This window comes from Gracilinanus agilis, chromosome 6 (genome assembly GCF_016433145.1).
Source record: "Gracilinanus agilis isolate LMUSP501 chromosome 6, AgileGrace, whole genome shotgun sequence".
NCBI classification, from domain to species: Eukaryota; Metazoa; Chordata; class Mammalia; order Didelphimorphia; family Didelphidae; genus Gracilinanus; species Gracilinanus agilis.
Window position 1 is genome coordinate 238,748,523 of NC_058135.1, and position 27,058 is coordinate 238,775,580.

A 27,058-nucleotide genomic window follows, 5' to 3' on the forward strand; every position below is an offset into this window, starting at 1 on the left:
TTTTCATGGTACAGGGGTGGTAGTGATGGAAAACAGCAGATCCTTTTGGTTTCCTCTGGCTAAAATACATCTGATGGAGCTCTGGCTTGAGCTAAGTGTCCTTGGAAGTAGCCAGGGTACAAGCTCAGTACTCCACTGGGTATTATCTAGTCAAAGTAGCCCTGCTATTTATCCTCTTATTCATTATCTCCTTATTAACTCCTCCATCCATCTCTACTCTATTACACTAAGAAGAACCACTCAGTTCAAGAAATGTCTCAGAGCTCAAGGCATCTGAACACTGAACTAATGATAAAACAACAATATTCTGCTGATGCTTCAAGACCTAGCTCCAGAAAACATTTGTTCCCATAGTCCAGAAATAGACTACAAGCCATAGAATGACTCTGCAATACTATTATTCTACTCTTCTTTGAATGTTGACCCTAAAATTAACTCAGATTTATTTGTATGGTGGTCTGTGGTTTCCTTGTACGACTAAAATATACCAAAAAAAAAAAAAAATAAAAATAACTTCAAATTGGAAGAGCAGTCATTATGTAAGGCTAAGCTTATTTTCATATTTTTATTTTTAAAATCCAACCAAATTAAACTTCAGCATTTCTTGGTAAAGGACAACTAAAGCAAAAGCATAAAGTAATTACTATGGGGAAGATGGCAAATTAAAAAGTTAAATTTAGAATCTGAGAGTTCAAAAATCATTCCTCTTCAGAATCATAGAGTTTCAGGGTTGGAAAGAACCTCATAGTCAATTCAGAGACTTTCAAATATTTGACAGCTTTTCTCCATCATTCTCTAAATATTGCTCTCCTCCCTCTGCTCAGTCTTTTGTTCTAAAGGCTAACCATCCTTAATTCCTTCAGCTATTCCTCATAAGATATAAATTCAACTTTTGATTGCCCTCCAAATGAATCCTCTCCAGTTTATCAAGGTCCTTTGTGATATTAAGAACAAGACATGATACAGTCTGACCAAGATCACCAACCCAAACATTTCCATATTCCACCTGTGATTTCATTGTTATAGAGAACTCCCAGGAAGGAAAATCCCCTCTACCAATACAAATTAGCAACTATTCAGCAGAAAACAGAGAAACACTACTAACAACCACAACCTAACTTTCCCCAAAAGACTGAAGATCAGCATTGACAGCCCTTTCAGTAGTGGCTCTACCCTTGTGACTTCCCATACCAAAACGCCTTCCCTAAGCCACCATGCCCTTTTATATTCATTTCTCCTCATTAGTTGCTTGGGTATAGATACACTCTTTCTTGTACTGGAATCTCTGGCAGGTAGGTGGCGCTGTGGCTAGTTCCAAGGCCAAATCCCTGCTCAGGCACTTATAAATTGTGTGACCCTAAGCAAGTAACCGTACTTTTCTGAGCTTTAGTTTTTCATCTGTAAAATGAGGATGATACTAATATCTCCCTCACACAGTTGCTATGGAGAAAAGTGAAATAGCATATGTAAAGAACTTGGCAAAACTTAAAATGCTAAATGAATGCAAGCTGTTGTCATTGTCGTTGTTGTCATTGTTGTTGTCACTGTCGTTGTTGTTATTGTTGTTGTAGTGTCTGGTACAGAGTAAATATGTTTGGCAAACATGGTTGGGGTTTTTTTTTCCACTCATCTGTCACAGGCAGATCTTCCTGACTTTGAGGTCTTCTTCCTGTATATGAAGCCATACAGCCTCTCTTCATGCAGCTCAACATAGCATGAACTTTCTCGACTGTCCTATCATACAACTGAATCATGTGGACTTTGTTTCCCTCTATAACTTCAATATCTTTTTAGAACAAAATGCTATCTAATCATGCCTATGCCACGTTGTTCTTATAGTTTAGCTATAGAGAATGGATGTGATTTACATTTAATTCTGAATTTTTTAACATTAGGTGAATACCACATGGAGTGGTGTCATTTAAAAATAACTTCAACATACTGAAATTACTTGAATCCAAGAACTGACTTTAGGGAAAACTGTTAAAATATAAGGAAGTTCACACATTTTTCCTCCTTACAACAGCTATTTCTAGATCTTTCATTCTTATTAAAGTATAAGCTATTAATAATAACATGAAATGTTGCTTCTCCATGGGAAATATCTAGTTTAGTAACAAAGAATATCTTGATTCTAAAGGATAGAACTTCATTAGCTAGTGAATGAAAGAATTATGGTTTTTTTTTTTTAATGAACAAATATGTAAAGACTATGAGGCTTTAATTCAACAGATATAGCCAGCACTAGAATCCTAGAAATACACTGCCCAAAATGAAATAGGGCATAGTCTTGCTGTTCCATTCTTCAAATAACATGCTCTATTTCTGGAACTTGAGGATAGCGCCAGATATATAAAATATTATTGTTCTATGGATCATAGATTCATGGCTATAAAGGACCTTAGATACCATAATGAACTCTAATCTTGTACCTGTTGTATGCTTCAAATGGAATAACTGATGGACTTCTCAAACTCACAATATCCCAAATCAAACTCGTTATCTTTCTTCCAAACCCACTCCTCTTTTGAATTTCCTTATTACTGCTTTGGGCCAAGAAGAGTCAGACTCGACTAAAAGAGTGAATTCCCCATTCCCCAACCCCTATATCCAATCTGTTGCCAAATCTTGTCAGTTCTACCTCCACAATATTTCTCATGTCCATTCCTTTCTTTTTATCTTTTTATCCATATGGGCGTAGCTTCTGTTAAGACCCTCATTATCTCTTCCTAAACTATTATAAAAGTTCCTTAATTACTTCCCTTGCCTCAAGAATCTGACCTCTCCAATATATCCTCCATTCAGTTGATAATGATATTCCTAAAGCACAAGTCTGACCATGTCACTCCACTATTACTCCAGTGTATCCTTGTTACCACTCAACTCCAATATAAACTCTTCTTTTTAGCACTGAGAGACTTTTACAATGTGGTTCCAACCTGGTTTTCCATCCCTCCCCACTTTCTGGATTCCTCTTGCTTCTGCTACCAAACTTGGCATGGGTTGTCATCCAGGGAAAAAAAGATCTCTTCCTCCCCTCCCTTCTACAATCCCTACCTTCCTTCAAATCTCAGCCCAAATGCCACCTCCTACATGAGACCTTTCCTGATCCCCACCTCCAGTAACCAGTGCCTTCTCCAATACTGATCATGAATTTATACTTTTCTTCCCCCTACAGAATCTATGCTTCTTGAAGATATGCATAGATCTACTTCACTTTCTATTTTTTTATCTCCAGCAGTTGGCACAGTCCCTGCCACATTGCAGGTGTTTAATCAACACTTGCAGAAATGAAAACTCCAAGATATTTAAATGTCTTGTCTAATGTCACAGAGGCAGTATATGAACTTAAGCTAAGGCTTAAGAAAGGCTTGATTTAATTATAAGGATCTTTTGAAAGAACTAAAGCTATTTAGGTTGAGAAAGACATTAGCAATTGTCAAATATTCGAAACACTGATATTTCAGGAAGATTTCTTTTTCTTGAAGGAAGTGGATTAGAATGGAACCAACAGCAAAAGTTATAAGGAAACAAAAATTGTAAGGAATCAGTTCAAAGTCTGGAAAAGCTTCCTGTTAAAAGCCCTCCCAAAGTAGAATAGGATGCTTCCAAGAACAATAAGCTCCCTCCTCCTGGAAGTCTTCAAACAGAGTGCAGGACTACTTGTGGCCAGTATTATTCTGAGAAGGATCTATAAACTTCATCATACTTCCAAAGGGGTCTATGACACACAAGAAATTACAAACCCTTAAGGATGAACCAAAAACATCTTCCAGCTTTAAATCCTATGAGGCTGTTATGTATGTCTTGGGTTGGTAAGTTGGTAGAACAGCCAAAACTAGAAACCAGGCCTCTTGATTTCCTGTTCCATGCTTTTCCAACCAAATTACCTGGCCTCCTATCAATCAATCTGATAGCAATTAACTAGTACTAGTTATTAGTTACCTCAGTCTTGAGGCAGTCTTGCAGACATAAAAACTATTGATTTTAGAAGGATTCTGTCTAACTATAGGCCAAACTGCAGTGATTTCTCCTTCACAGCTTTATGGCACTAAAAATCCCCACTCTCGACAGTCTGAGGAGCTAAAAGAACAACTGCTAATATTATAGCAGAGCAGTGTCTACAAGAAAGGAACACTGATTACTCCATTATGTGGTATATCATTTGGCAAGTGTTCCATACCACTGGGACTAGAATTGAAAGTGACCTTTAAGGGCACTATGAGTACAACCATAGCTGCGTTAGTCAGATTTTAAGGATTTACCAGGACAACACACTTTTCAGACTTGCACAAGGCTCAGCAGAAAGTCATAGGCTAGGAGGTAGTCACTTGGAAAGGTGAAAGTTAGGAGATATGAAATGACAGAATATTAAATTGTCATGATTGCTTGTATGTTACTCCATGACAGAAAAATTAAGAAGGTGGTAACAAGAAAGACTTTCCTGAAGCTTGGAAAACCACTACAGAAGACTGAGAAAAAGATCAAAGGCAAACCAAGGGAGAGAAGGATCACAAAAACCCAGAAAGGAGAGTCTTAGGGAGCATGGGGAGGTTATCAGTGTCAAATAGAGCAGATAGGTGGAGTGAATGGGATAGAATTTTGGCATTTAACTCCCCCAAGGTTACTGAATGCATTCTTTTCTGGATACATTGTAAATCCTCGCCATAATGTTCTTTACCCAAGTTGCCCCTTTGTTTTTGACTTGGAATAAAGAGAGGAGTTTGAGGTTTTAATGACTTTAAATAAGATTGCAAGCTTTTGTCAGTGCTTGTAGGATCTTTATGCTTCTCATTCAATGTTTCTGTGATGGAATGAGAAAGCTGATCTCTTATATAGTTATCCTCACTATTGCCATATATTTCTCTGAGCATCTGCATTATTTCTTTCCATTGTTCATTATCTACCAAAGACATATCTTGATATTCTGTGTAGCTTGCTTTAGACACCTGTTTTGTTTTGCCCAGTTTTTTTTTATATTATTTTCCTTACTCAAGCTACACACTCACACCCAAATTATAATGATTAGATCTTTTTGAATTAGGAACCTCAATTCATAGCGACTTTGGCTTCGTTCCCATTTGCATGTACCTTTCCATTTCTTCTAGGGATGGGGATTGGCTAAATTTCTTGCATGCATGGCTACAGCACGAACCATCATATTTGCTTTCCTCACTTCTTTTTGTATCATTATTGTTTTTGGAACATTTTGTGTTGTAATAGGTCCTTCTTGTACTTCTGTCTCTTTGATTATAATTGTCATTTTTGGAAAAATCAATTTGTTGTCTAAATCTACAAAATTTTAAAATATGACCTGGACGTCCACAAAGAAAGCACTGAGGGGAAAATGATTTTGATCTTTGGGTGTTAATTATAGGTTGCCTGTATTGATTTTGGCTCCTACTAGTTTGGAGGGCAAAATTTTTATTTCCTCCAATTCTTTTTCTCTTTTGGTATGTTACAATTGCCTTTTCAAATCAGCTATGATTTCATCCTTGTCTGATTCAGTTTGTCTTGCTATTCTTGCTTCCTTTTGCTTTGAATCATGGATGTAGGAAGCATGCTGTCTTACATCCTCCAGTGGCAGTGATTCCCACTGTGGACAGTTTTGCCTAAAGTAATTTTGTATTGGGATTGATGTTCCCTTTACAAATTGCCTACGGATATGATCTATGGTGTCTTGGGCATGAGTATCACGTAGTCCCAGGATTGTCTCAGCTGCTTCTATTACTCTATTGAGGAAACTGCTAGGATGTTTCTCTTCTCCCTGTCTTAATTTTTCAAATTTTTGCCATGAATTTGGCCTTTTAGCATGGATTCTCATTGCTTCTAATAAATCAGTTCTACATTGGATCAGGTATCTAAGATTTGCATTTTGAGTGAAATCTAAGTCCTGGTGGACCAATGGCCAGGCTGTTAAATTTGGATTTGTCCTCGTTTCGTTTAGGAATTTTTCCTTTTCTGAGGAAGAGTAAAATTCCCCTAAAAGAAATTCCACATCATCGAAACTAGGATTAAATAGTGTGAACACCCTTTTTAATTCTTTTATATTTTTGAAAGGTTGTTCAAAATACTTGAGAAAACGTCTCTTTAGCACCTCCATATCACTTGGGGTGAATGCTTTATATGTTTTTACGTGTACCACCCCTTCCCCAGGCTGCACGATGGTTCTGTCTACGATTGGTAAAAGAGAGACTATGGAATTTGTGGATGGTTGGTTGCTATTGCGCTTTGATTTGTTAAAGGTATTATTTCCCAGGTATTTGGACTCCACAATCTCTAGCTGGAGAATTGTGTTTGTCCAGTTCCTTTCCTTCCCTTATCTGTTTTAATACTTGGAATAGTAGTTTGATGTTATCTACTAGATCCCCAGAATCAGTATCTTTCTTTTGTGCTGTAATTGAGTTAAACCATTGCCACAGGTGAGAGAAAACATTTTTAGAGACCATAAAAAATTGCCAGATTGTTAGGATTATGGCTATGGCTGTTGGGATGAAGCAAATACATTCAGCCAGGGTCAGAGCACACCATTTATAATAATCATAGATGTTCAGTAGTTGCACGAAATTAGGGACCCTTATAAACCAAAAATCTACCATACCCTGCATTAGGGACCAAGAAATCATTGAGATGCTAGATAGGATGAATGTTATCCTAGCCAGCTTCATTTTGGTTGTCTCAGAAGATTTTAGGTAGTTCACTAACTTTGCTCGCCAATTAATGTTATCAAAAAAGAAAGTAAATAAGCTGAGAAGGTTGGTATGAGGAAGGATAAAAGGAATAAGGGATTATAAGGTGATTGGAGGAGGAAATGAAGGTATGGGAAGATATATAGGAGATAAGGGAAATGGGGTGTGTAGGAGAGGGCAGTTCAAACAGGTTTATTCCCAGAGGCTTGAGAAAGAGGATACAGGGAGGAAACTAGGGCCAATAAGAAACATTTAGGCTTGACTAGAGGGTTTCTCTTGTTAGTTTCAAAGTCTCTTGAGGGAGGGGTCGAGGGGGCCCCTCCCTGCCAGTCAAACTGATGGCTGGAGGAAGTCTTGAAGGTGGGTACTTCCTGTCAAGATGGATGCCCCAGTTGTCTCAAGAAATAAAGGAAAATGATTCTTTCCTCTTGGCCCTTGTCTTAATTTTCGACACAATGACTCACCACAGGGTTTGAATAGGTCACAAGGGGATTTATTAATACCAGGGTCAGTCAGAAGGGAAGAGGGGTTCAGGATTTCTAATTGCTGCTAGGGAGAGAGGTGAGGTGGGGGATGGGTCGCGGAGAGGTTTAGACAGAGAGAGAGAGACCGGCTCTCCCAGTCAGGAAGACTTGACTGCCTTTTAAATAAAGTCTTTATCAAACCTAGGGATAACTTATTTGAGGATACTCCAATTATCTCAAGAAACTAAAACCCACTATGTTCAATCACCAAGCCCTCCCTTCCAACCAGAACCCAAAGGAAAATCAGGGAAGGGGAGGGATGGAGATGGTAGATCAGGGAGAGGTCCAGAGAAATGAGATAGGTACAAATTTCCCCAAAACAAAATAAGCACAGGCCAAGGCCGAAGCAATTAGGCCAAAGCCAAAAGGCCAAAGCAAAAGCTTCCAGCCACAGTGAAAGCCAGAAGGCAAAAGCCCCGTCAGTTGGAACTTCACTTCTATTTATAGCTTTAAGTTCTAACTGACTTTCTGAACATTCTAAGATGTTTAACTGACTTTTTGTGACCGTTAGAAATTACAGAAGCAAAAAGTTTCTGTTAGCCACCTTGCATTACAATATCTACCAAGTTGTAGAGATGTTGCAATCTTTATTTGTAAAAGGATATACATACTGATGAAATGCTATATGTTTTTGAAGTATTATAGTAGTATGAAGCTTGTTACAATTAAATAATCAAGTTAATTAACATAATGTGATAACAAAGACTTACATTATTATTTTTTTTAAATGTGATAAAACATCTTACCAATTCAATTCCTTGTGGAAAAGGTGTATCATCCCAATCCTTCTGTGGAAACCTCTGGATTATTTTTCCCATTCCTTCTGCAGACCCTATAAAATAAATTCAAGATGAATTTGTAATTATAATAAAACTATCAAAACAACTTTTTTAAAAACAATTCAACAAACCACTTATGAGTAATTTTCAGCAAGCAGTTCAGTAAATATTAAGCATGTTTATTATGCACTGTTTACTTATACAAGCTACTATGACTTTTTATAGGATGCAGAAAAAAGTTTAGCTACAATTAGCTTCATAATTAAAACAAATCCTTGACTTAAGAACGCAGATTTGTGCAAATGTCTCAATTTTCAAATTTTATTTTAAAATATATTCCAAAAATTGTAGATTAGTGACCTTGACACTATTTCTCAACAAAAGTCTAAATGAGACTATTTAATAAACAGTTGGTGAATACTTGGGAAAGCTGAAGGAATCTAAAGAAACCAACATAGATTCATTAAATTTTTTTGTTGTTGGGACCAGCAGAATGGCTCAGTGGATTGAGAGAGAGCCAGGCCTAGAGACAGGAGGTCCTAGATTCAAATCTAGCCTTAGACACGTCCCAGCTAGGTGACCCTGGGCAAGTCACTTAACCCCATTGCTTAGCCCTTACCACTCTTCTGCCTTAGAACCAACATTAGTTCCAAGAGAGAAGGTAAGGGTTTAAAAAAATTTTTTTTGTTGCTGTTTGGTCATTTCAGTCATGCTAACTCTTTATGATTCCATTCAGGGTTTTCTTGGAAAAGATATTGGGAGTGGTTTCCATTTCCTTTTCTATCTCATTTTACAGATGAGGAAACTGAGGTAAATGGAATTAAGTGATTTGCCCAAGATAATGTTGCTAGTATCTGAGACCAAATTTGAAAATGGGAAGATAAGTCTTCCTGACTCCAGGGCTAGTGATCTATCCACTATACCACATAGCTATTCTCATTGAAAATAAGCCAGACTAGGGGCAGCTAAGTGACTCAGTGGATTGAGAGCCAGCCAAGTCTAGAGACAAGAGTTTCTAGGTTCATATCTGGGCTCAGACACTTCTTAAAGCTGTGTGACTCTGGACAAGTCACTTAACCCCCACAGCCTAGTCTTTACCTCTCTTCTACCTGGGAAAAAATATACAGTATTGATTCTAAGATGGAAGGCAAGAGTTTTTAAAATAAATAAATAAGACCATAAGGGATAGTTATATAAAAGCCTTGTGATGATATTTTTCAATAAAAAGCAAGAAATATTTCGAGCTTATATGTCATCCATTCTACTCCTAAGTGATATTTTAAATGAAAGCATAGCCAGTTTTTGTCAGTGAACATTTAGTAAGCATCTACTCTATGTCAGGAACTCTGATGATACAATGAAAGGCTAAATCCAATAAATATGAAAAATTTGGAGAAGCCTAGAAAAACTTATATGAATTAATACAGGATGAAGTAAGGATAACCAGGAAAATAATATTCATAAATAATGACAACAATTTAAATGGAGAGAAAAAAACAAAAAGAAAAAGAAAAGAAAGCTGAATGCTATAAGATTAGAATAACCAATAACCCTGGATTTGGAAAGAAGATGAGAAAATGTACCTTGTTCCTTTACTTCCTTTAAAAAAAAAAAAAGCAAAAAATCCTGAGTCACCTCTCTCACTCTGAGCCAAGCTGGGGCTACTCAGAGACCCATGGCCACTACTGATATGCATGGAAGCTTAGATCAATCCCTTTTATGACCTAGGTCAGTTCATTCCTCTTTAGGCACTATGGTGCCCCTCCTGCGGGCTCACCATATTAACAGTAACCTTAGTTCAGACATCCAACTGGCATAGCCCACTGCAGCTTAGAACTCCTGAGCTCAGGAGATCTACCACAGCTTCTATGTCCTCAATAAGTGGGATTAGAGGAGTACATGACCGTATCCAGCTCTCCTTCCCTTCTTTTCAAAGATGGGAGATTATAAGAGTGAAATATTACTCATATTATTAAGAATCAGTTAAGGTACTGGTTGGTTTTGCTGAACTACCTTTTTTTCTCATTTTATATTCTCTGTATGAGTACTCCCTGGGAAATAAGTAGAAGGGATATATCCAGAAATGAAGATGGGGGTTAAAGACAGAAGATAACAATAAAAAATGCTTTATATCAAATGCCCCCAAAGTTCTATCCTAGGATCTCTTCCCTATTCCTTCTTTACTGCTTCATTTGCCGATTCACAAACTCCTATGGATTCAGTTTTCATCTTTATGAACATGGTTCTCAGGTCTATTTCTCCAACCCTGATCTCCAGTCTTAGAGAACTGACTATTAGATATCTTTAACTAGATGTCCCATAGACATCCTAAGCTCCCCTAACTGAACTCATCATCTTTTCACTCACATCTCTTCTTTCTAACTTTCCTATTATTAGAGGGACAACCACTATCCACTCTAGCAGGCTCACAACCTGGGTATCTTTCTTGACTCCTTAGAGTCTTTCAACTCTCATAACCAATCTGTTGCCAAATACTATTCCTTCTAACTTACAATATCTTTCATATGTGTTTCCTTCTCCCTTCTAATACTGATATTACCCCAGTGTTGGCACTCACTATATCTTGCCTAGGTTGTTGAAAGAGTCTGCTGATGGGTATCTTCAATCAAAATCTTTCCCTATTAGAATCAGTCTTCCACTCATGCCTGTCAAAGTGATCTCCATAAAACACAGGTCTAACTATATATCACCTCTTTAGGTAATAAACTCTGGTGGTTCCCTATTACTTCCAGAATAAAATATAAAGTCCTCTGTTCAGCTTTAAAACCCTCATAATCTAATTCTTTACTATCTTTCCAGTCTTCTTACAACTTAACCTCCTCCACATACTCTGCAGTCCAGTGACTGACTTCTTTGCAGTTCTTTACAAACAGCATCTCATCTTCCAACTTGAAAAGCACTGCATTATCATCCTTCAGGCCTGAATGCTTTTCTTCTTGCTTTCCTGGCTTCCTTTGAATCTCAGCTAGTCTCCCTTCTGCAAGAAACCTTTGCTAGTGAGGGAACTGAGGGGATCAGATCACCAAGTGGTTGAGTGGGAATTAAGTGAACCACACCAATTCCATCTGACACAATTCTGGATCTAGCCCAGTTCCCTTTCTATTTAATTATGGGACTAGTACAATTTCTGTCTCATAAGAAAACGTTATCAGTTGGGGGAATTGTGAGAAACCGTATTACACTGTTTGAATCTAGCCTGCAAGGCTGGGAAGATGGACCATCTCAACCTATTTCTTAGAGACCCTTAACTAGGGACTTAGGTTATGCTGACCAGAAACTAGATCAATTTCAAAGACTGATGCAAGGAGTTTTCTTAGAATTATGTATCTCAAATAATTCATTTATCTTATCTGAAAACTGGCCCCATACTGCCTAATCAATTATTGTTTTCATGTTCCTTGGATTGAATACAGAAACTTGCAGGGAGTGGGATATCTTTTTCTTATTTCAGGGATTTGTATTTGTTCATTCTCCTCCTCACAGCTTGGAAAGTTCCAATCTTTTCTTTCATTAGAAATCAGATTATCTGATTTTATATCCTGGTTAATTTTTTTAGTTAATTTGTCTTATGATTGTTTTTAGTGTATAAAAGTCTGTCTCCCCCTGTATTTGGGATCCAGTGCCAAAGCTGAGGAAAGCTACTAGACCTGATTTGTTGGGCAATTGGCATGCCTTGCTTAATAAATCAATATTCTCAAAAGTTTGAACCTTTGTTTCCTCAGTCACTTCATCTTTCACTTGCCACACCAGTACCCCTTAATCTTGGTGCCTTCTGAGATTACTTTTAATTTATACTATATATATCTTGTTTGTATATGTTTACATACTATCTCTTCATAGATAGTTTGCATACTATTTCCCCTCCTAGTTCTGTTACTCATTTTATATCTCTGCTGCTTTTTCATTCTGGATGACTGCCCTCATCTCCTATTTGTAAGTTCCTCCTGGGACCTTCATTTTGGGAAGGAGCCCAAGCAGGCCAGCTTCTTTCCTTTGCCAGCTACGTACCTGACTTTCTCACTTCAAAACAATATACGGAGGTCAGGTCCCTTCCTTCCCCACCCCATTCCCCACCTCTACCCTTCATCCCCAGATTTTTAGCTCCCTTTTGTGTTTTGCCTTTTTCCTTTAGAATGTAAGCTCTTTGAAGGCAAGGACTGTTTTTCTTTTTGCTTGTATTTGTATTCCCAGTGTCTGACATAATGCCAGGCACAAAGAAAGTCCTTAAGGAATGTTTGTTTACTTTTCCTTCCAATAGACTTTGAGCTACTTGAGAGGAGAGACTATACTTTGTACAATGCTTGGCACAGAGTAGACATTTAAAGTCTTGTTAACTTGATTTAGCACCACATTGACTTTTGAGATTGTAAATTCCTTAACAGTAGAAATGTGCTTATTCTTCTGCCTTCCACATGGTACCTACCTAGTAAAGAGAAAAATTCATAACAGAAGTTCAATAAATATTTGTTAATTAAAACATTTTTAATGTTAGAAATTGACAACAAAGGATAAGTAATTAAGTCTGTTTCCTCCTTGTGTCTCGTGCTTATTAGCACAGTGCCTGGCAAAGAGTAGGGGCTTAATAAATACTTGTTGAAGTGACTTCAAATACAGTAGATATTAATTTTAGTAAAATCAATTTTTACTAAAATTAATAAAAGTAAATTATGGAAACAATAAAAATAAATTTAATTAAAAGTAAAATTTAAAAATTCCCTGTGGAATGAACAATAACTATTTAGTACTTGATATAGAAAACTTTATAGTGGAAAGAATAACAGACTAGATCTAAAAGCCTCAAATTCTAGTCCCGTTTCTGCCACTAATCTTCTACAGGATTAAATGAAGGAATAAACTTGTTTATCCAACTATAAAGTCCTATAAGATATCAATGGAAGTAGAGAACAGGTGGTATATCAAGGAAGAGGGTTATTCTTTTTATTATAAAAATATTTTATTTTACCAATTACATGTAATAACAAATTCCCACACAAGTTTTCTGAAGCTATATGACCCAAATTGCCTCTCTCTCTCCCTTCCCTCCCCCCTCCCACAACTGGCAGGCAATTCAATCTGGTTTATACATGTATTGTCATGAAGAACATTTCCATATTGTTCATTTTTGTAAGAGAATAATCACATAAAGCCAAAACCCCAAAATAAAAACCCAAATAAACTGAAGTGAAAAATCATATGCTTTGATCTTCATTTCAACTTCAACAGTTCTTTCTCTGTGGGTGGATAGCATTCTTTGTCATAAGTCTCTCAGAAGTGTCCAGGATCATTGTATTGCTGAGAATAGCTTTGTCTTTCACAGTTGATCATTCCAAACCATTGCTGTTCCTGTGGATAGTGTTCTCCTCATTCTGCTTATTTCACACAGCATCAGTTCATGTAGGTCTTTCCAGCTCTTTTTTAAAATCATCTGGTTCATCATTTCTTACAGCACAATAATATTCCATCCCCATCAGCCATTCCCCAATTGGACATCCCTTCAATTTCCAATTCTTTGCCACCACAAAAAGAACAGCTATAAATATTTTTGTACAAGTAGGTCCTTTTCCCCATTTGAAAAGAGTTATTCTTAAATAGCAGGCTACCCTAAATGGAAGAAATGTGAATGTCTTTAGAAAACTGCTCCCCTTTTTAGATGTTATGGCCAAAATCCCCTTAAGAAGTTTTTGAAGATTTGAAGACCACACAAAGAAGAGAAAATAAACCATAAAAAATTTCTGGCCAAATATGAAACAATATATTTCTGACTATTTTAGCCTGAACCTTTACAAACTGTTTTAAGCAATTTTTAAAAGCTTATCTGATGACCAGGTCATTATCATCATTGTTCAACTTCACTCAGTGACTAAATTTGTGATAAATACTGGTTCATATCATACATTTGTTATTTTGAGAAGGGTTTGGTTTTATTGCGTGACTTAAATATGAAGAATGAATCTATTGGGAATGCTGGCCATGATGGCTGTCTGAACAGAAGGCAAAAACACAGAATGCATACAAGATCAAATAATGATCAAGAAATCCAATGAGAAACTAGAGTGACTAATTTCAACCCATGATCTTCACAAAAATTCAGTCAAAACCTCAGTTCATAGGAAAGGAGACCACCAGCAAAGCCAGGAACACTATAGGCAAACAAGCCGACAGTATGCTTGTTTTGACCATCAACAGATCAAAGCAGTGATGGACCAGAAACTTCAAGGCTCTGTTTCCTGATTCAATAAAAGTAGTCACAATGTCCCAGGTTCTGTCTTTGTAAGTCAAAGCAGTGAAAAGAGCATAGCAGCACTCAGACCAGGACAACACAGGCCCCAGCCCTCCAAAGTACCTAGGACTCTCTCCTGAGACACTCAGAGAATACAGAGGATTATGAAGTTGCAACATTCTAAATGTCCAAGATCCAGGAGAGTCTAATCCTGGGAGATGGAGGTCAGAGGAACAAAGAGATACTAGGCATAAGATGCACAGTTATTTTCTAATGTGGCCACTGCATAGATCCATTTTCCTTGTCTATATTTATTGATTACAAAGGATTCTCCATTCTCTCACGCCCTTTCTTTTTATTGACAGAGGAAGGGGAGAGTTGGGAAAGGAGTTAACAATAACAATGCAAAAAAAAAAAGATAGAGTTGTTAAAACATTTCCAAAAATTCACAGAAGAGACCAGAAGGGAGGAAATAAAATAGTTTTGAAAATACTGTTTTTATATATTTTTTAAAAACAAATGGCATGAAATTTAGATTCCTAATTGCATACAGAACTTTTTTTGTATGTTTGAGTATGTGGAATGTTAATTTTGAGTGTTTAAATACAGAATCAAAAACAATTCAAAGGAATGAATCCATCAGACATTGAGGCTCCCCAGTTATTCATATCAATCCAATTCAATGAGTCATTTTTGATTCTTCCCTCTCCTACACTTCCAAGTTCTATAGATTCTAACTCCACATAACAGTCTATATCTGTTCCCTTTTTCTGAAATCACATGGCCATCATTCTAGATCAGTCACACATTACATTTTATGTGAATTATTGTAATAGTTTCCTAATTGGCTTCTTTGTCTTTCCCTCTCTCTGATTTGTTTCTCTCATAACTGATAAAATAATCTTTCTTGGACACAGATCTAACCATACCACTACCCTTCTCAGTGGCTGGTTCACTATTATATGGGATAAAATATAAACTCCTTCACATGGCATTAGGTCATCCACATTCTGGCTCTATTTCACCTTTCCAGCCTTATTTCACATTATTTCTCTATTTTATACACTCTATACTCTAGCCATATTGGATATCCTATTAATTCTCAAACTTAATGTGCCATCTCCTGCCTCTATATGCAGTTCATACCTGGAATGTGCTCCCTACTCATCATCTTTAAGAATCCATTTATGCTCTTTTGAAGCTCAGCTCAACTGTTACTTTTCCTGCATAAACTTTCCAGATCCTTCCAGCTCCTCAAGTATTCCTAGAGCACACAATTAGGGTCTTTCTTCTTTGCCTCATTGTATTCCCCCATCAATCTGTGTCACAAATACATCTATTAGATTGATGAATGTCATGTACTCCATTCCCACCCTCAAGAAAATCTAAATTCCTTGAAGACTATTCTTTTTTGTCATTTGTCCCCACAGCTTATACAGAATAAGCACTTAATGTTTATTGAATTAAAAGGAAACTAAGGAATACATATGAATATAATCTGTTTATATTACTCAGCTTCAATTTCTTTTAGTTCTACTGCTGCCTTAACTCTATGCAAGATCCCAAAGGATAGCATTCCAAGAAGAGAAAAAGGCAAGAGAAAGGGAGGAATCCTCAATGTCTGAATTCTCAAAGTCTTTCATAGCATGCTAGTGGTAAAAATATGGGTTATACAATTAGTTAAGAGTCATAGCCTCTTGAATCCAAAGAAACTTGATTAATAGAGCTATACAAGTCTGCTGGGATGCAGCAGAGGTACGTTTTCAGACTTGTCTTTATCACTGATTTATACACTATAAAAACGAAAATGACATGTTTATCACATCTGCAGAAAATACAAAGCTGAGAGGGACAGCTAATATAATAGAAATTGGATCCAAGAAGATCTCAACAGATTATATAAATGGTTTGAATCCAAGAAAATGATATTTAAAAGTGATAAAGTATATTTGCTATATTTGGCATCCCCCAAATCCCAAAGCACAACTGCTCTAGTAAAGGATAGACCAGACAAAGATTAAATGCAGTTTATATGAAAGGTGGAAGAGGTTATCTGGCAACAACCTAAACACAAGTCAACAATGTAATGTGACTGCTAAAAAAAGTTAATGTGATTTTTAGATTTAATTAATCTAAGTTTAATTTTAATTCACATTTATAAGGGAAAGAGAGGGAGGTAATAAGTATTTATTAAGTGCTTCCTATGGACCCACACTTTACAAATATTATCTCATTTAGTATCTGCTATCAAGATGACAAAGCAGCTAAGTGACACTGTGGATAGTGTTTCAAGCCTAGAGTCAGGAAGACTCATCTTCCCGAGTTTAAATCTGGCCTCAGACACTTAATAGCTGTGTGACCCTGGGCAAATCATTTAACCTTGTTTGCCTCAGTTTCCTCATCTATAAAATAAACCAGAGAAGGAAATAGCAAACCACTCAGCATCTCTGCCAAGAAAACCCCAAATGGGGCCACAAAGAGACGGAGAAAGACAGACACAGACACAAACACACATACACATACACTCACAAATATACATAAAGTCCCAAACTTTCAATCTACTTGTGATCTCATCAGTGTGAATACTTCTATTCTGTCAGACTCTTGTCCATATCACCTAAAAAATCTGCCAGAGAGGGCCCACATAACATGTTCGTGAGCTTCCTATTGTTCTTTTGACATTCCATGGACATTGAGAACTCAGGTTACCCACTAATCCCTAAAACTGACCAATTTACCAGCCATCCCATATTTTTTCTCCCAGTCATATATTTATTCTTGATTGATATCCATATTGCATTTCTCCCCAATAAGTTCTCATCTAAAATGTGCTCCTTGTCACATATACATCCAACTTAGCAGGCTGCAACATACACTATAACATAGAAGATAGAAAGTGATGGAAACAAAGAAGAAATCTAGACAGTATGCTAGGGTTATATGGAAAAGGAGAGCAGATTTTTAATTGTGAGGAGGACAGATGGTAGTTCAAAGAAGACTTTCCAGAAGAAGTGGCAAGTAAGCTAACCCTTAAAAGAAGATAAGGATCCTGAAAGGTATAAATGAGGAGAAGATAAATTGCAGGAAAAAAAGACAATTATATGAAGGGCATTGAGACAATTTTGGAAATTATATAAAATAAGGTAGATAGAAAGAAATCTGGCTGTGAAAGGCCTATTTAAGGAGACTATAATATAATTAGCAAGAGGAAAACCACTGAAGTTTTTTGAGCAAGGGAATGTCATGAACAATCTGTACTTCAGGAAAATTATTTGGCAGAATAAAGTATGGATTAGAGAGAGGAGAGAAAGGTAATCAATTAGGAGTCTAAAAAAACCCACCACTACTATTTAAGTGATGTTGACCTAAGATTTGGTGGTGGCCTTGAGAGTAAAGAGGTACGACATTATATGTCTAAGAAATGGAAACAGAATGAATATACAACGTATGAATGATATTCTAGAACCTGAATAAAGGAGGAGGCAACAGGGAGAACAGATAGATGTGAAGAATTAAAAAGAAATTATTAAAGTTTAAAGGACTAGGAAAAGAGACAAGAGAATTAACAGAATATCCAAGATGCACTAATCAGAAAGTGCTGGGTTTTGCAAGATAGATTCTAGAAAAGTATTTTAAAAGGCCTAAGGGAAGGGTTAAATAGAATTCTTAACGGAGAACTAGGAAGTTCTAAAATGATAAAGATTTGTCAGGACTTAGAGAAGCTCTGTGACTTGCCCATGGTGACAGAGCCAATAAGTATGAGAGGCAGATTTTGAAACCAAGTTTTGCTGACTCCTGACTTTAGCATGCTATTCATTACACCACAGTTTTTTTCTAAGTTATGTGATTTGCCTTACCAATGCTTCATGTAAAGATTTAAAGTTATTTTTCATTCTTTTAGAAAACACACTTGACCGTGAGGAAAGGCAGCTCCTATAAAGACAAATCTTAGGATGAACTCCAAAAAAATTTTTAAATCTTTTTTTTTAAACCCTTACTTTCCATCTTAGAATTAATACTGTATATTGGTTCTAAAGCAGAAGAGATGTAAGGGCTAGGCAATGGGGGTTAAGTGACTTGCCCAGGGTCACACAGATGGAAAGTGTCTGAGGCCAGATTTGAACCTAGGACCTCTCATCTCTAGGCCTGGCTTTCAATCCACTGAGCTACCTAGCTGCCCCCTAAAATCTTTAAATAACTAATTAACACTGCAGATAAACAAAAGTTGATGCAACATTTATGTTCAATGAATTGACTAAGGAATTTTAGCAAAATATAAGGAAAAGGAATGAATCTGTGATTTTATTAGGATAGGGAATAAATTCCCAGGTGAGAAAATGCCCTTTTCCAATGCAATTCCCTCAAACTTCTCTATCAACAGATAGCCTTAAAGAGCTGCCTCCACCACTGAGAGACTAAATGACCTGCCCAGTCCCAAAATATGTGTCAGACACAGGACTTGAAAGCAGATCTTTCTGGCTTCTAGACTGGTTCTCTATCCACTACATGCTATTAGGTCTCACAACACAAAAGAATAATTTCCTTTAAATAACAAAATGCAAGAAATCCATCACTTTTTTCTTGGCAATCCTACCATAGAAATCGCTCTTCCCCTTTAAGCATTGTTTACAGAAGTATCAATTTCTAAACCTCAGTCCCTTCATCAACTTTCTTGCGTAAATCTTTGTCCCATTTTAGGTCAAAATGCCATCTCTTCCATGCCCTTTAAATTCCAGAAGTGAACTGTTAATGCATTTTGCATTCCAAATTAATGAGAAGTATGATAAACTGTTTCTTTGCTTGCAAAGCATTGATAACACTGTCTGAGCTATGCTAACTCTTTATTTTTCCTCTAAACGAAAGCTTTTGTTTCTAGTGCTTACTTTATTAATGAGCATTTTTTAAATCTTAAACAATGCAAATCTATAAAATTCTCAAGCAATAAATATCTCGTCAGAATACAATCTTGCAGAATTTTAACAATTAAAGTAATTCTTTATTCTGTGTTTGAAAATCATCTTTTGTAAATCTCATTTTCTGAATATTTTTGACTAGGTGGAAATATACTTCCTGATCAACCATCCAGTTAATATTTATTGACCTCATTTTATCTACTACTTAAGGTTCTGTGGGAGCATATAAGGATGTAGAAACTGTGGGTAAAACATATCAACAATTATTTTGCACTGCAGGCATCACTGCTAGTTGGAATGTTGACATTTTTGTGAATTTTGTTTTCGATGAAAAGTTTAATTTATGCAGTAGTTGTTCTAAAAAATATCCAGTAATTTTAGTCATTGCTTCCCTGATCTCCCCTTTACCCTCCCCTGTAGGAAACATATTCAGCATTTTAGAAAACTCTAGCCTAGAGGCAATTAGGGAAGAAGTGAAGATTTTTGAGCAGAGAAATCATAGTCAGATGTATTTCAGAAATATAAATTCTGCAACTATGTGATAGATGGAATAGGAAATAGGGAAGCTAAATAGGAAGCTCTTTCAATAAATGAGAGGTGATAAAGGCTTAAACAATGATAGTAACCACTTAGGAGACAAAAAGAGGATTCTGAGTTGGAGATAACCAATGTAATATACAGTGAGAAGGGTCCAGCAAGAAGTTTTTGATGCAAAAATAGAAGAGATGTTAAGGCTAGATATATAGATCTGGGAGTCATCTGCTTCGATATGATACATGATACTCATGGAAGTAATGACCTAAAATATAGTACAGAAAAAAAGGGTCTTAGGGGAACATCTACATTTAGAAGTTTAGATGTGTAAATGTTTTAGGGAGATGGATTGACGATCTAGCAGAAGAGTCAATCAACAAGCATTTATTAAATCCTATTATGTGCCAGGAACTGGGTTAAGCACTGAGAAAACAAAGAGAATCATTGTTTCACAAAGGCTACTTTCTGTCCTCAAGGAGCTTGCTGTCTAATGAGAGAGAAATCATGCAATTATGTTCATACAAGTTCTATAAAGGATGATGAAGGTAGTGTCAGAGAAGAAACACTAAGATTAAGGAAGATTAGAAAAGACTTCTCTGAGACTTAAAGGAATCCAAGGCAGCCAGGAGGCAAAGATGAGGAGGGACAATGTTCCAGGAATAGAGAGGCTGTGTTCTTAGATTACCGAGTACATGGGGGTAAGAAGAGTAGAGAAAAAAAGGTAGGTATAGAAGGATGGGCTCAGGCTATGAAGTCCTTTCAAAGCCAGAGGATTTCTACTTGATCGTGGAGGTAAGAGAGGGACATTGCAGATTATTATTGAATAGGACAGTGATATGGTTAGACTTATGCTTGTTGCTCTTCGGTAGTGCTTGTCACTTGGCTGCTAAGAAGCATGAATTTGACAGGTGAGTGGAAGACTGGAAAAAGGAGACATTTGAGGCAGGGAGATCAAGCAGCAAGTTTTCAAATACTCCAGGTATGAGGTGATGAAAGCCTGCACCAGAATGGTGGCAGCATTAGAAGAGAGAAGGGATGCTACAAAGGTATTAATTACAGGTCTTTATAATTGAAATGATTAGACAGAAGGAGATATAAGCAACTTTCTCCAGCAGTATTCAGCAGTGCAAGTAGGCAAATAATAAAATTAAATCAAGATTGGGAAGCTAGAAAAGTGTACACACAGTAGCAGATCAAAGAAGATACATTATTGAATGGGAGAGGATAGTATACAATTGATTTGAGTAATTATAGGCTTATGATAGAAAAAGGAGGCAAATGAGGCATAAGGGATGGCTAAGAAGACAAAGAAGGGTAGGATAGAGGATAGAATGAAAGGGGAAAGCAGCTGTTTAAAGGAAGAGGGGAAGCACTTATTAAGTGCCTACTATATGTGAGGCATCTATAAGAGGTTTACAAATGTTATCTCATTTCATCTTCACAATTCTGTGAGGTAGGTATTGTTATTATCCCCATTTTATAGTTGAAAAGAAATGAGGCAGAGGTGAATGATTTGTCCAGGATCATATAGTCAATAAATATCTGAAGTCAGATTTAAATTCAAGTTCCCGAACTCCAGGCCCAGTATTCTATCCACTGCACCACTTCACTGTCTTTTAAAAACAAAGTATAAATAAATAGGGACAAAAAGGAATACACCTTCTTTTCAGCAGCACATGGTACATTCACAAAGATACACCATGTATTAGGGCATAGAAACATGGCAAACAAATGCAAAAGAGCAGAAATAATAAATGCAACCTTTTCAGATCATAATACAATAAAAATAATAATTAGTAAGGGCACATGGATAGGTAAATTAAAAAATAATTGGAAATTAAATAATATTATTCTCCAAAATCAGTTAAAGAATAAATCATAGAAACAATTAATAATTTCATTGATGAGAATGACAATGATGACACATCCTATCAAAATGTGTGGGATGCAGCCAAAGCAGTACTCAGGGGGAAATTTATATCCTTGAGTGCATATATTAACAAATATGGGAGGGCAAAGATAAATGAATTGGATATGCAAATCGAAAAGCTAGAAAGAGAACAAATCAAAAATCCCCAAATGAAAACTAAATTAGAGATCATAAAAATTAAAGGAGAAATTAATAAAAGAAAAAGAAAAAGAACTATTGAATTAATAAATAAGACTTGAAGCTGGTACTTTGAAAAAACAAATAAATTTGACAAAGTACTGGTCAATCTAATAAAAAAAAAAAGGAAAGAAGAAAACCAAATCAACAATATCAAAGATGAAAAGGGAGACTTCACATCTAGTGAAGAGGAAGTTAAGGCAATCATTAAAACCATTTTGCCCAATTATATAGCAATAAACATGGCAATTTAAGTGATATGGATGAATATTTACAAAAATATAAATTGCCTAGATTAACAGCAGAAAAAGTAGAATACTTAAATAATCCAATATCAGAAAAAGAAACTGAACAAACCATCAAAGAACTCCCTAAGAAAAAATCCCCAGGACCAGATGATTTCACAAGTGAATTCTATCAAACATTCAAAGAACAACTAATCCCAACACTATACAAACTATTTGACATAATAAGCAAAGAAGGAATTCTACCAAATTCCTTTTATGACACAAATATGGTACTGATCCCCAAACCAGGGAAATAAAAAACAGAGAAAGAAAACTACAGACCAATCTCCTTAATGAACATAGATGCAAAAATCCTAAATAGAATACTTGCAAAAAGACTCTAGCAAGTAATCACAAGAGTTATTCATTATGATCAGGTGGGATTTATACCAGGAATGCAAGGATGGTTCATAATTGACCATATCAACAAGCAAACCAACAAAGATCACATGATTATCTCAATTATTATTTTTTAGGAAAGGCCTTTCTATTGCTATACTTTCTAATGTTTTCAATAGGAATGGGTGTTGTATTTTGTCAAAGGCTTTTTCAGCATCTATTGAGATAATCATGTGATTTTTGTTGGTTTGCTTGTTGATATGGTCAATTATGTGGATGGTTTTCCTAATATTGAACCATCCTTGGGATTAGTTGTTCTTTGAATGTTTGATAGAATTCACTTGTGAAATCATGTTGATCTAGACCCAATCTCTCCCATACTATTTTCCAGTTTTCCCAACAGTTTCTGTCAAATAGTGGATTTTTGTCCAAAGCTGGGTTCTTTGGGTTTATCACATACTGTCTTGCTGAGGTCACTTATCCTAAGACTATTCCCTTCAGTTGGGGCATAGCTGAACAAATTGTGGTATATGCTTGTGATGGAATACTATTGTGCTCAAAGGAATAATGAACTCGAGGAATTCCATGTGTACTGGAATGACCTCCAGGAATTGATGCAGAGCAAAAGGAGCAGAACCAGGTGAACATTATACACAGAGTCTGTGGCACAATCGAATATAATGGACTTCTCTAGTAGCAGCAATGCAATGATCCAGGAAAATTCTGAGGGACTTATGAGAAAGAACACTAGCCACATTCATGGAAAAACTCTGGGAGTAGAAACAGAAGAAAAAGAACTGCCCAATCACATGAACTGATGGGATATGATTGGAGATATTGACTCTAAACAATCAGCCTAGTGCAAATATCAATAATATGGAAATAGGTCTTGATCAATGACACATTTAAAATCTAGTGGAATTGCATGTTGGCTACAAGAGGGGGTTGAGGGGAGGGGAGGGAAAGAACATGACTCTTGTAACCATGGAAAAATATTCTTAATTAATTAATTGCTTTTTAAAAAAGAAAAATAAAAACAAAGTATACAAGACTGGAACTCTGCATGCTTTGTCTTTAAGAAAGAAATAAGCATTTATTATGTAACTACTATGTGCCAGGCACTGAACTAATCACTTTACAAATATTATGTCATTTGATTCTCATAACAATCCTAGAGTAAGTTGCTATTACTTTCTCCATTTTGCAGTTGAAGAAACTGAGGCAGAGAGCGGTTAAATGACTGCCAAGAGTCACACAGCTAGTAAGTATCTGGAGATTTGAACTCAGTCTTTATGACTCCAGGCCCAGTGCTCTAACTACTTTCTCACATGGTGAGATAGAAGGACAGGTGATTTCTGAGTTCATTGCAGAGTTAAAGATCATGAAAAAAGCATAGTTATGGGTAATGATGAGTTATAAGATGTGATCATCCCACTTGGTTGCTGAGGTAAAATAAAAATGGTCATGGAAGGTAAGAGGATTGATGAACTGGGAGGCCAGGTGTTTGAAGGTCTGTAGGTTGAATTTCTGAGGTAATAATATAAACATTCAGGAGGAAGAGACTATGAGTCAGTTAAGAAATTCCCTTAGAAAAAAGAGAAAAAATAATTTGGAGGTCAGTAAATAACTGAAATAAGGGTATGGCCTGGCTAAACTAGTAAAACTCAAAGATTCTGTTGAATTATTTTAGCAAAGATCTAGAATTAATGAGGCAAAACAAGTATGCCTACTTCTTTTGGTCAAACATGTCTGAAGGTGTGAGCAGAACATCTAGTTAAAGAGAAAATAATCAAGGATGCATTGTCTTCCAACAAGAATCAAATTTCTGTGAGCACTGGAAGATGGGAAAAACATGCAATGAAAAAATGTCAGATGAAGGGGAATTTCAGTTGAGTGGGAATTCTAAATGGTATAATGTGATAGGAGAGAAGAGGTGGTTGTGGACTATGAAGCAGGAGTTGAAGTGAATAGGAATGAGAATATGGGAGAATGACATTTCACTTTAGTAGCTAGAGACAATCACAGGGGTAAGAAAGGCAAAATGAAAACCTAGTTCTTCAAGCTCCAAGTCCAAGATACTAACATTTCTCTATCATGCTCTCATTCTAATCAAAAGACAAAAGGAATAAAGTCACTGGCATACATGGGAAAATTAGAAAATGGCAATGATTTCATGCCACATCCAGAATAATCATCCTGATGTACATTTCTAATCATTTTCTCCTGCTCAAAAACTCCTAGAAATTCCTTCCTGGCCACTGAATCAAGGATAGATTCCTTAGACTGACATTTCAGTTGTTCCCCGCATCACACAATATTTTTCCGCAAAGATTCTATGTCCTAGCCAAACTCATCACTCCTGATCTCACCTTGCTCCATCCTGTCCCTGTGTCTTTGCAAAAATCTGCAATGGTCTCCCCAACATCTTTGTTGAAAGTTTTTCCCCCATTAAGTCTTTCTTGATATCTTCCACTAAAAGTGAGTTCCCTCCCCCGAAATATACTAATCTGTTTGAATTCTTCTATGCTCTTAATATAATCTAACTTATGTACTTGTATCTCCCTGCTAAACTATAAGTTACTTGAAGATAATGACTACATAAAACATAGATATCTAGTATCTCTGCATTTACAGGGTCATACACAGTTCTTCACAAATAGCAGGCTTTAAATAAATGCCCATTAAGAATTGAAATAATTAGGAAGATAAGCAGATAAATAAACTATGCAAGTATTACTTAGGTCTTTGTGGGAAGTCCAGGTTTTTTAGAACTAAATTATATAAATAATTCATCATCATTAAAAAAAGAAATAAAAAAACCAGATATTCTTTCTTGGCATTAGACCTCAATCACAGAAGTAAACCAAGAATGTGATAAACTCTTCCCAGAGTAGCTATTTTTTTTTAATGTTTTACACATCTGGCAAACTTAATGCTCATATTTAATACTGCCAAGAAATCTACTGAATAATACAAAGAATTTAATTATGCATTTTCTGGCTACCCATCACATTTTTAAGGCTACACTCCAAACAGCAGACTGGCATTAAAAGTTAAAAACAGCCCATTTAGCTTTTAATGTAACTTATAAGTCAGAAAAGTTATATAAACCCTGAAAAGTCTCATTTGCCCCATTCATATGAAAGGGTGGTACTGATCAGTAGCAATCCCTTTTAAGAATGACTACTTCATAAAATCTTGGATTAGTACAGACTTTGGAAAGTCAGCTAGTTTAAACTCTCACCCAAACCACAAATCCTCTATGCCAGTGAGGGGCAAACTATTCCCCACGGGCCAGATCCACATTGATAGGCAAACTAAGGCCTGGATCTGGCCTGCAGGGAATAGTTTGCCCATCACTGCTCTATTCAGTATCACTGATGGGGGCTATACCTTCTCTGCCTAATCACTTTCAGTGACACTCACTACCTTAAAAATAAACCCGATTTCGAAAGACTCATGATGAAAATTCCAAAGGACTCATAATGAGATTTGCTATCCACTTCCCGATACAGAACTGATGGAATTCACCTGCAGATTAAAACCTATTTTCTTTTTTGTTTTCCAGATATGGCTAATGTAGAAATTTGTTTTGCTTGATTAATACAGATTTGTAATGGGTTTTACTTTTCCTGCCTTTTCAATGGTTTGGGAAAGGAAAGGAGGGAAGGAGAGATATGGAATTGAAATCAAAATTAAGCTGAATTAAAAATAACTATAGAATATGTTTAAAAGGAATCCTGTTTTAATTGTTAGAAAATTCTTTCATATTTTGAAATCTGCCTTCCCTACAACTTCCACCCATTAATCCTAATTTTGCTTACTTAAGCCACAGAACACATCTGCTATCTCTTTTATACACATATCTTTCAAATACTTTCTTATAAATGTCATATCTGTTCTATTATGTCATGATTATCAGCCCCTTCATTCTCTAGAATATCTTCAAGGACCATTTTTTAAAAAGAATTTTTTTCTTCAAAACCTTATCTTTCTTCTTGGAATTAATACTACATATCAGTTCCAAGGCAGATGAGTGGTAAGGGCTAGGCAACTGGGGTTAAGTGACCTGCCCAGGGTCGCAGAGCTAATAAGTATCTGACACCAAAACTGAACCCAGGACCTACTATTGTCTCCAGGTCTAAGTCTCCAGCCACCTAGCTGACCCCAGGGTTATTTAAAGTTGAGGCACCACAATTGAGCACAAGACAGATGAGTACAAACAAGGAAAATGCAGGTCCTCTTACCTCCCTTGTTCTGGACACAACTTCTATTAATGCAACCTAAGACCTCAATAGAATTCTTGGCAACTATATCACACTTCTGGCTTACAACATGCTCACAATCAACTAAAACCCTCAACTCTTTTTTCATGTGAACTGCTGCTAATAACATTTGTTGAAATGAATCAAATAAGACAACGTCTTCCTTGTTGCATGGTGTAAGTGTTTAGTTCATGGACAAAGCTTTACATTTATCCCAATTAAATTAGTTCAAATTGTCATTCTCTAAACTCTCAGTGTCATTTTAAATCCCAGTTTTCTTCATTTAAACTATTAGCTACAACACCCAGCTTCATGTTACCTTTTGTTGTTCGGTCATTTTAGTCATGTCCAACTCTTTTGTGGCCCCATTTGAGCCCTAC

At 36.3% G+C, this 27,058-nt stretch overlaps 1 protein-coding gene across 1 annotated transcript in view; it reads right to left on the minus strand.

The window, feature by feature from the left end:
• The window catches only part of SBF2 (SET binding factor 2), a 545,383-nt gene that overhangs the window by 466,268 nt on the left and 52,057 nt on the right, over nt 1-27,058 (minus strand). The window contains exon 2 of the mRNA XM_044680325.1: nt 7,960-8,045. Within this exon, the coding sequence (XP_044536260.1) occupies nt 7,960-8,045 (86 nt within the window). The remainder of the gene's footprint in view (nt 1-7,959; nt 8,046-27,058) is intronic.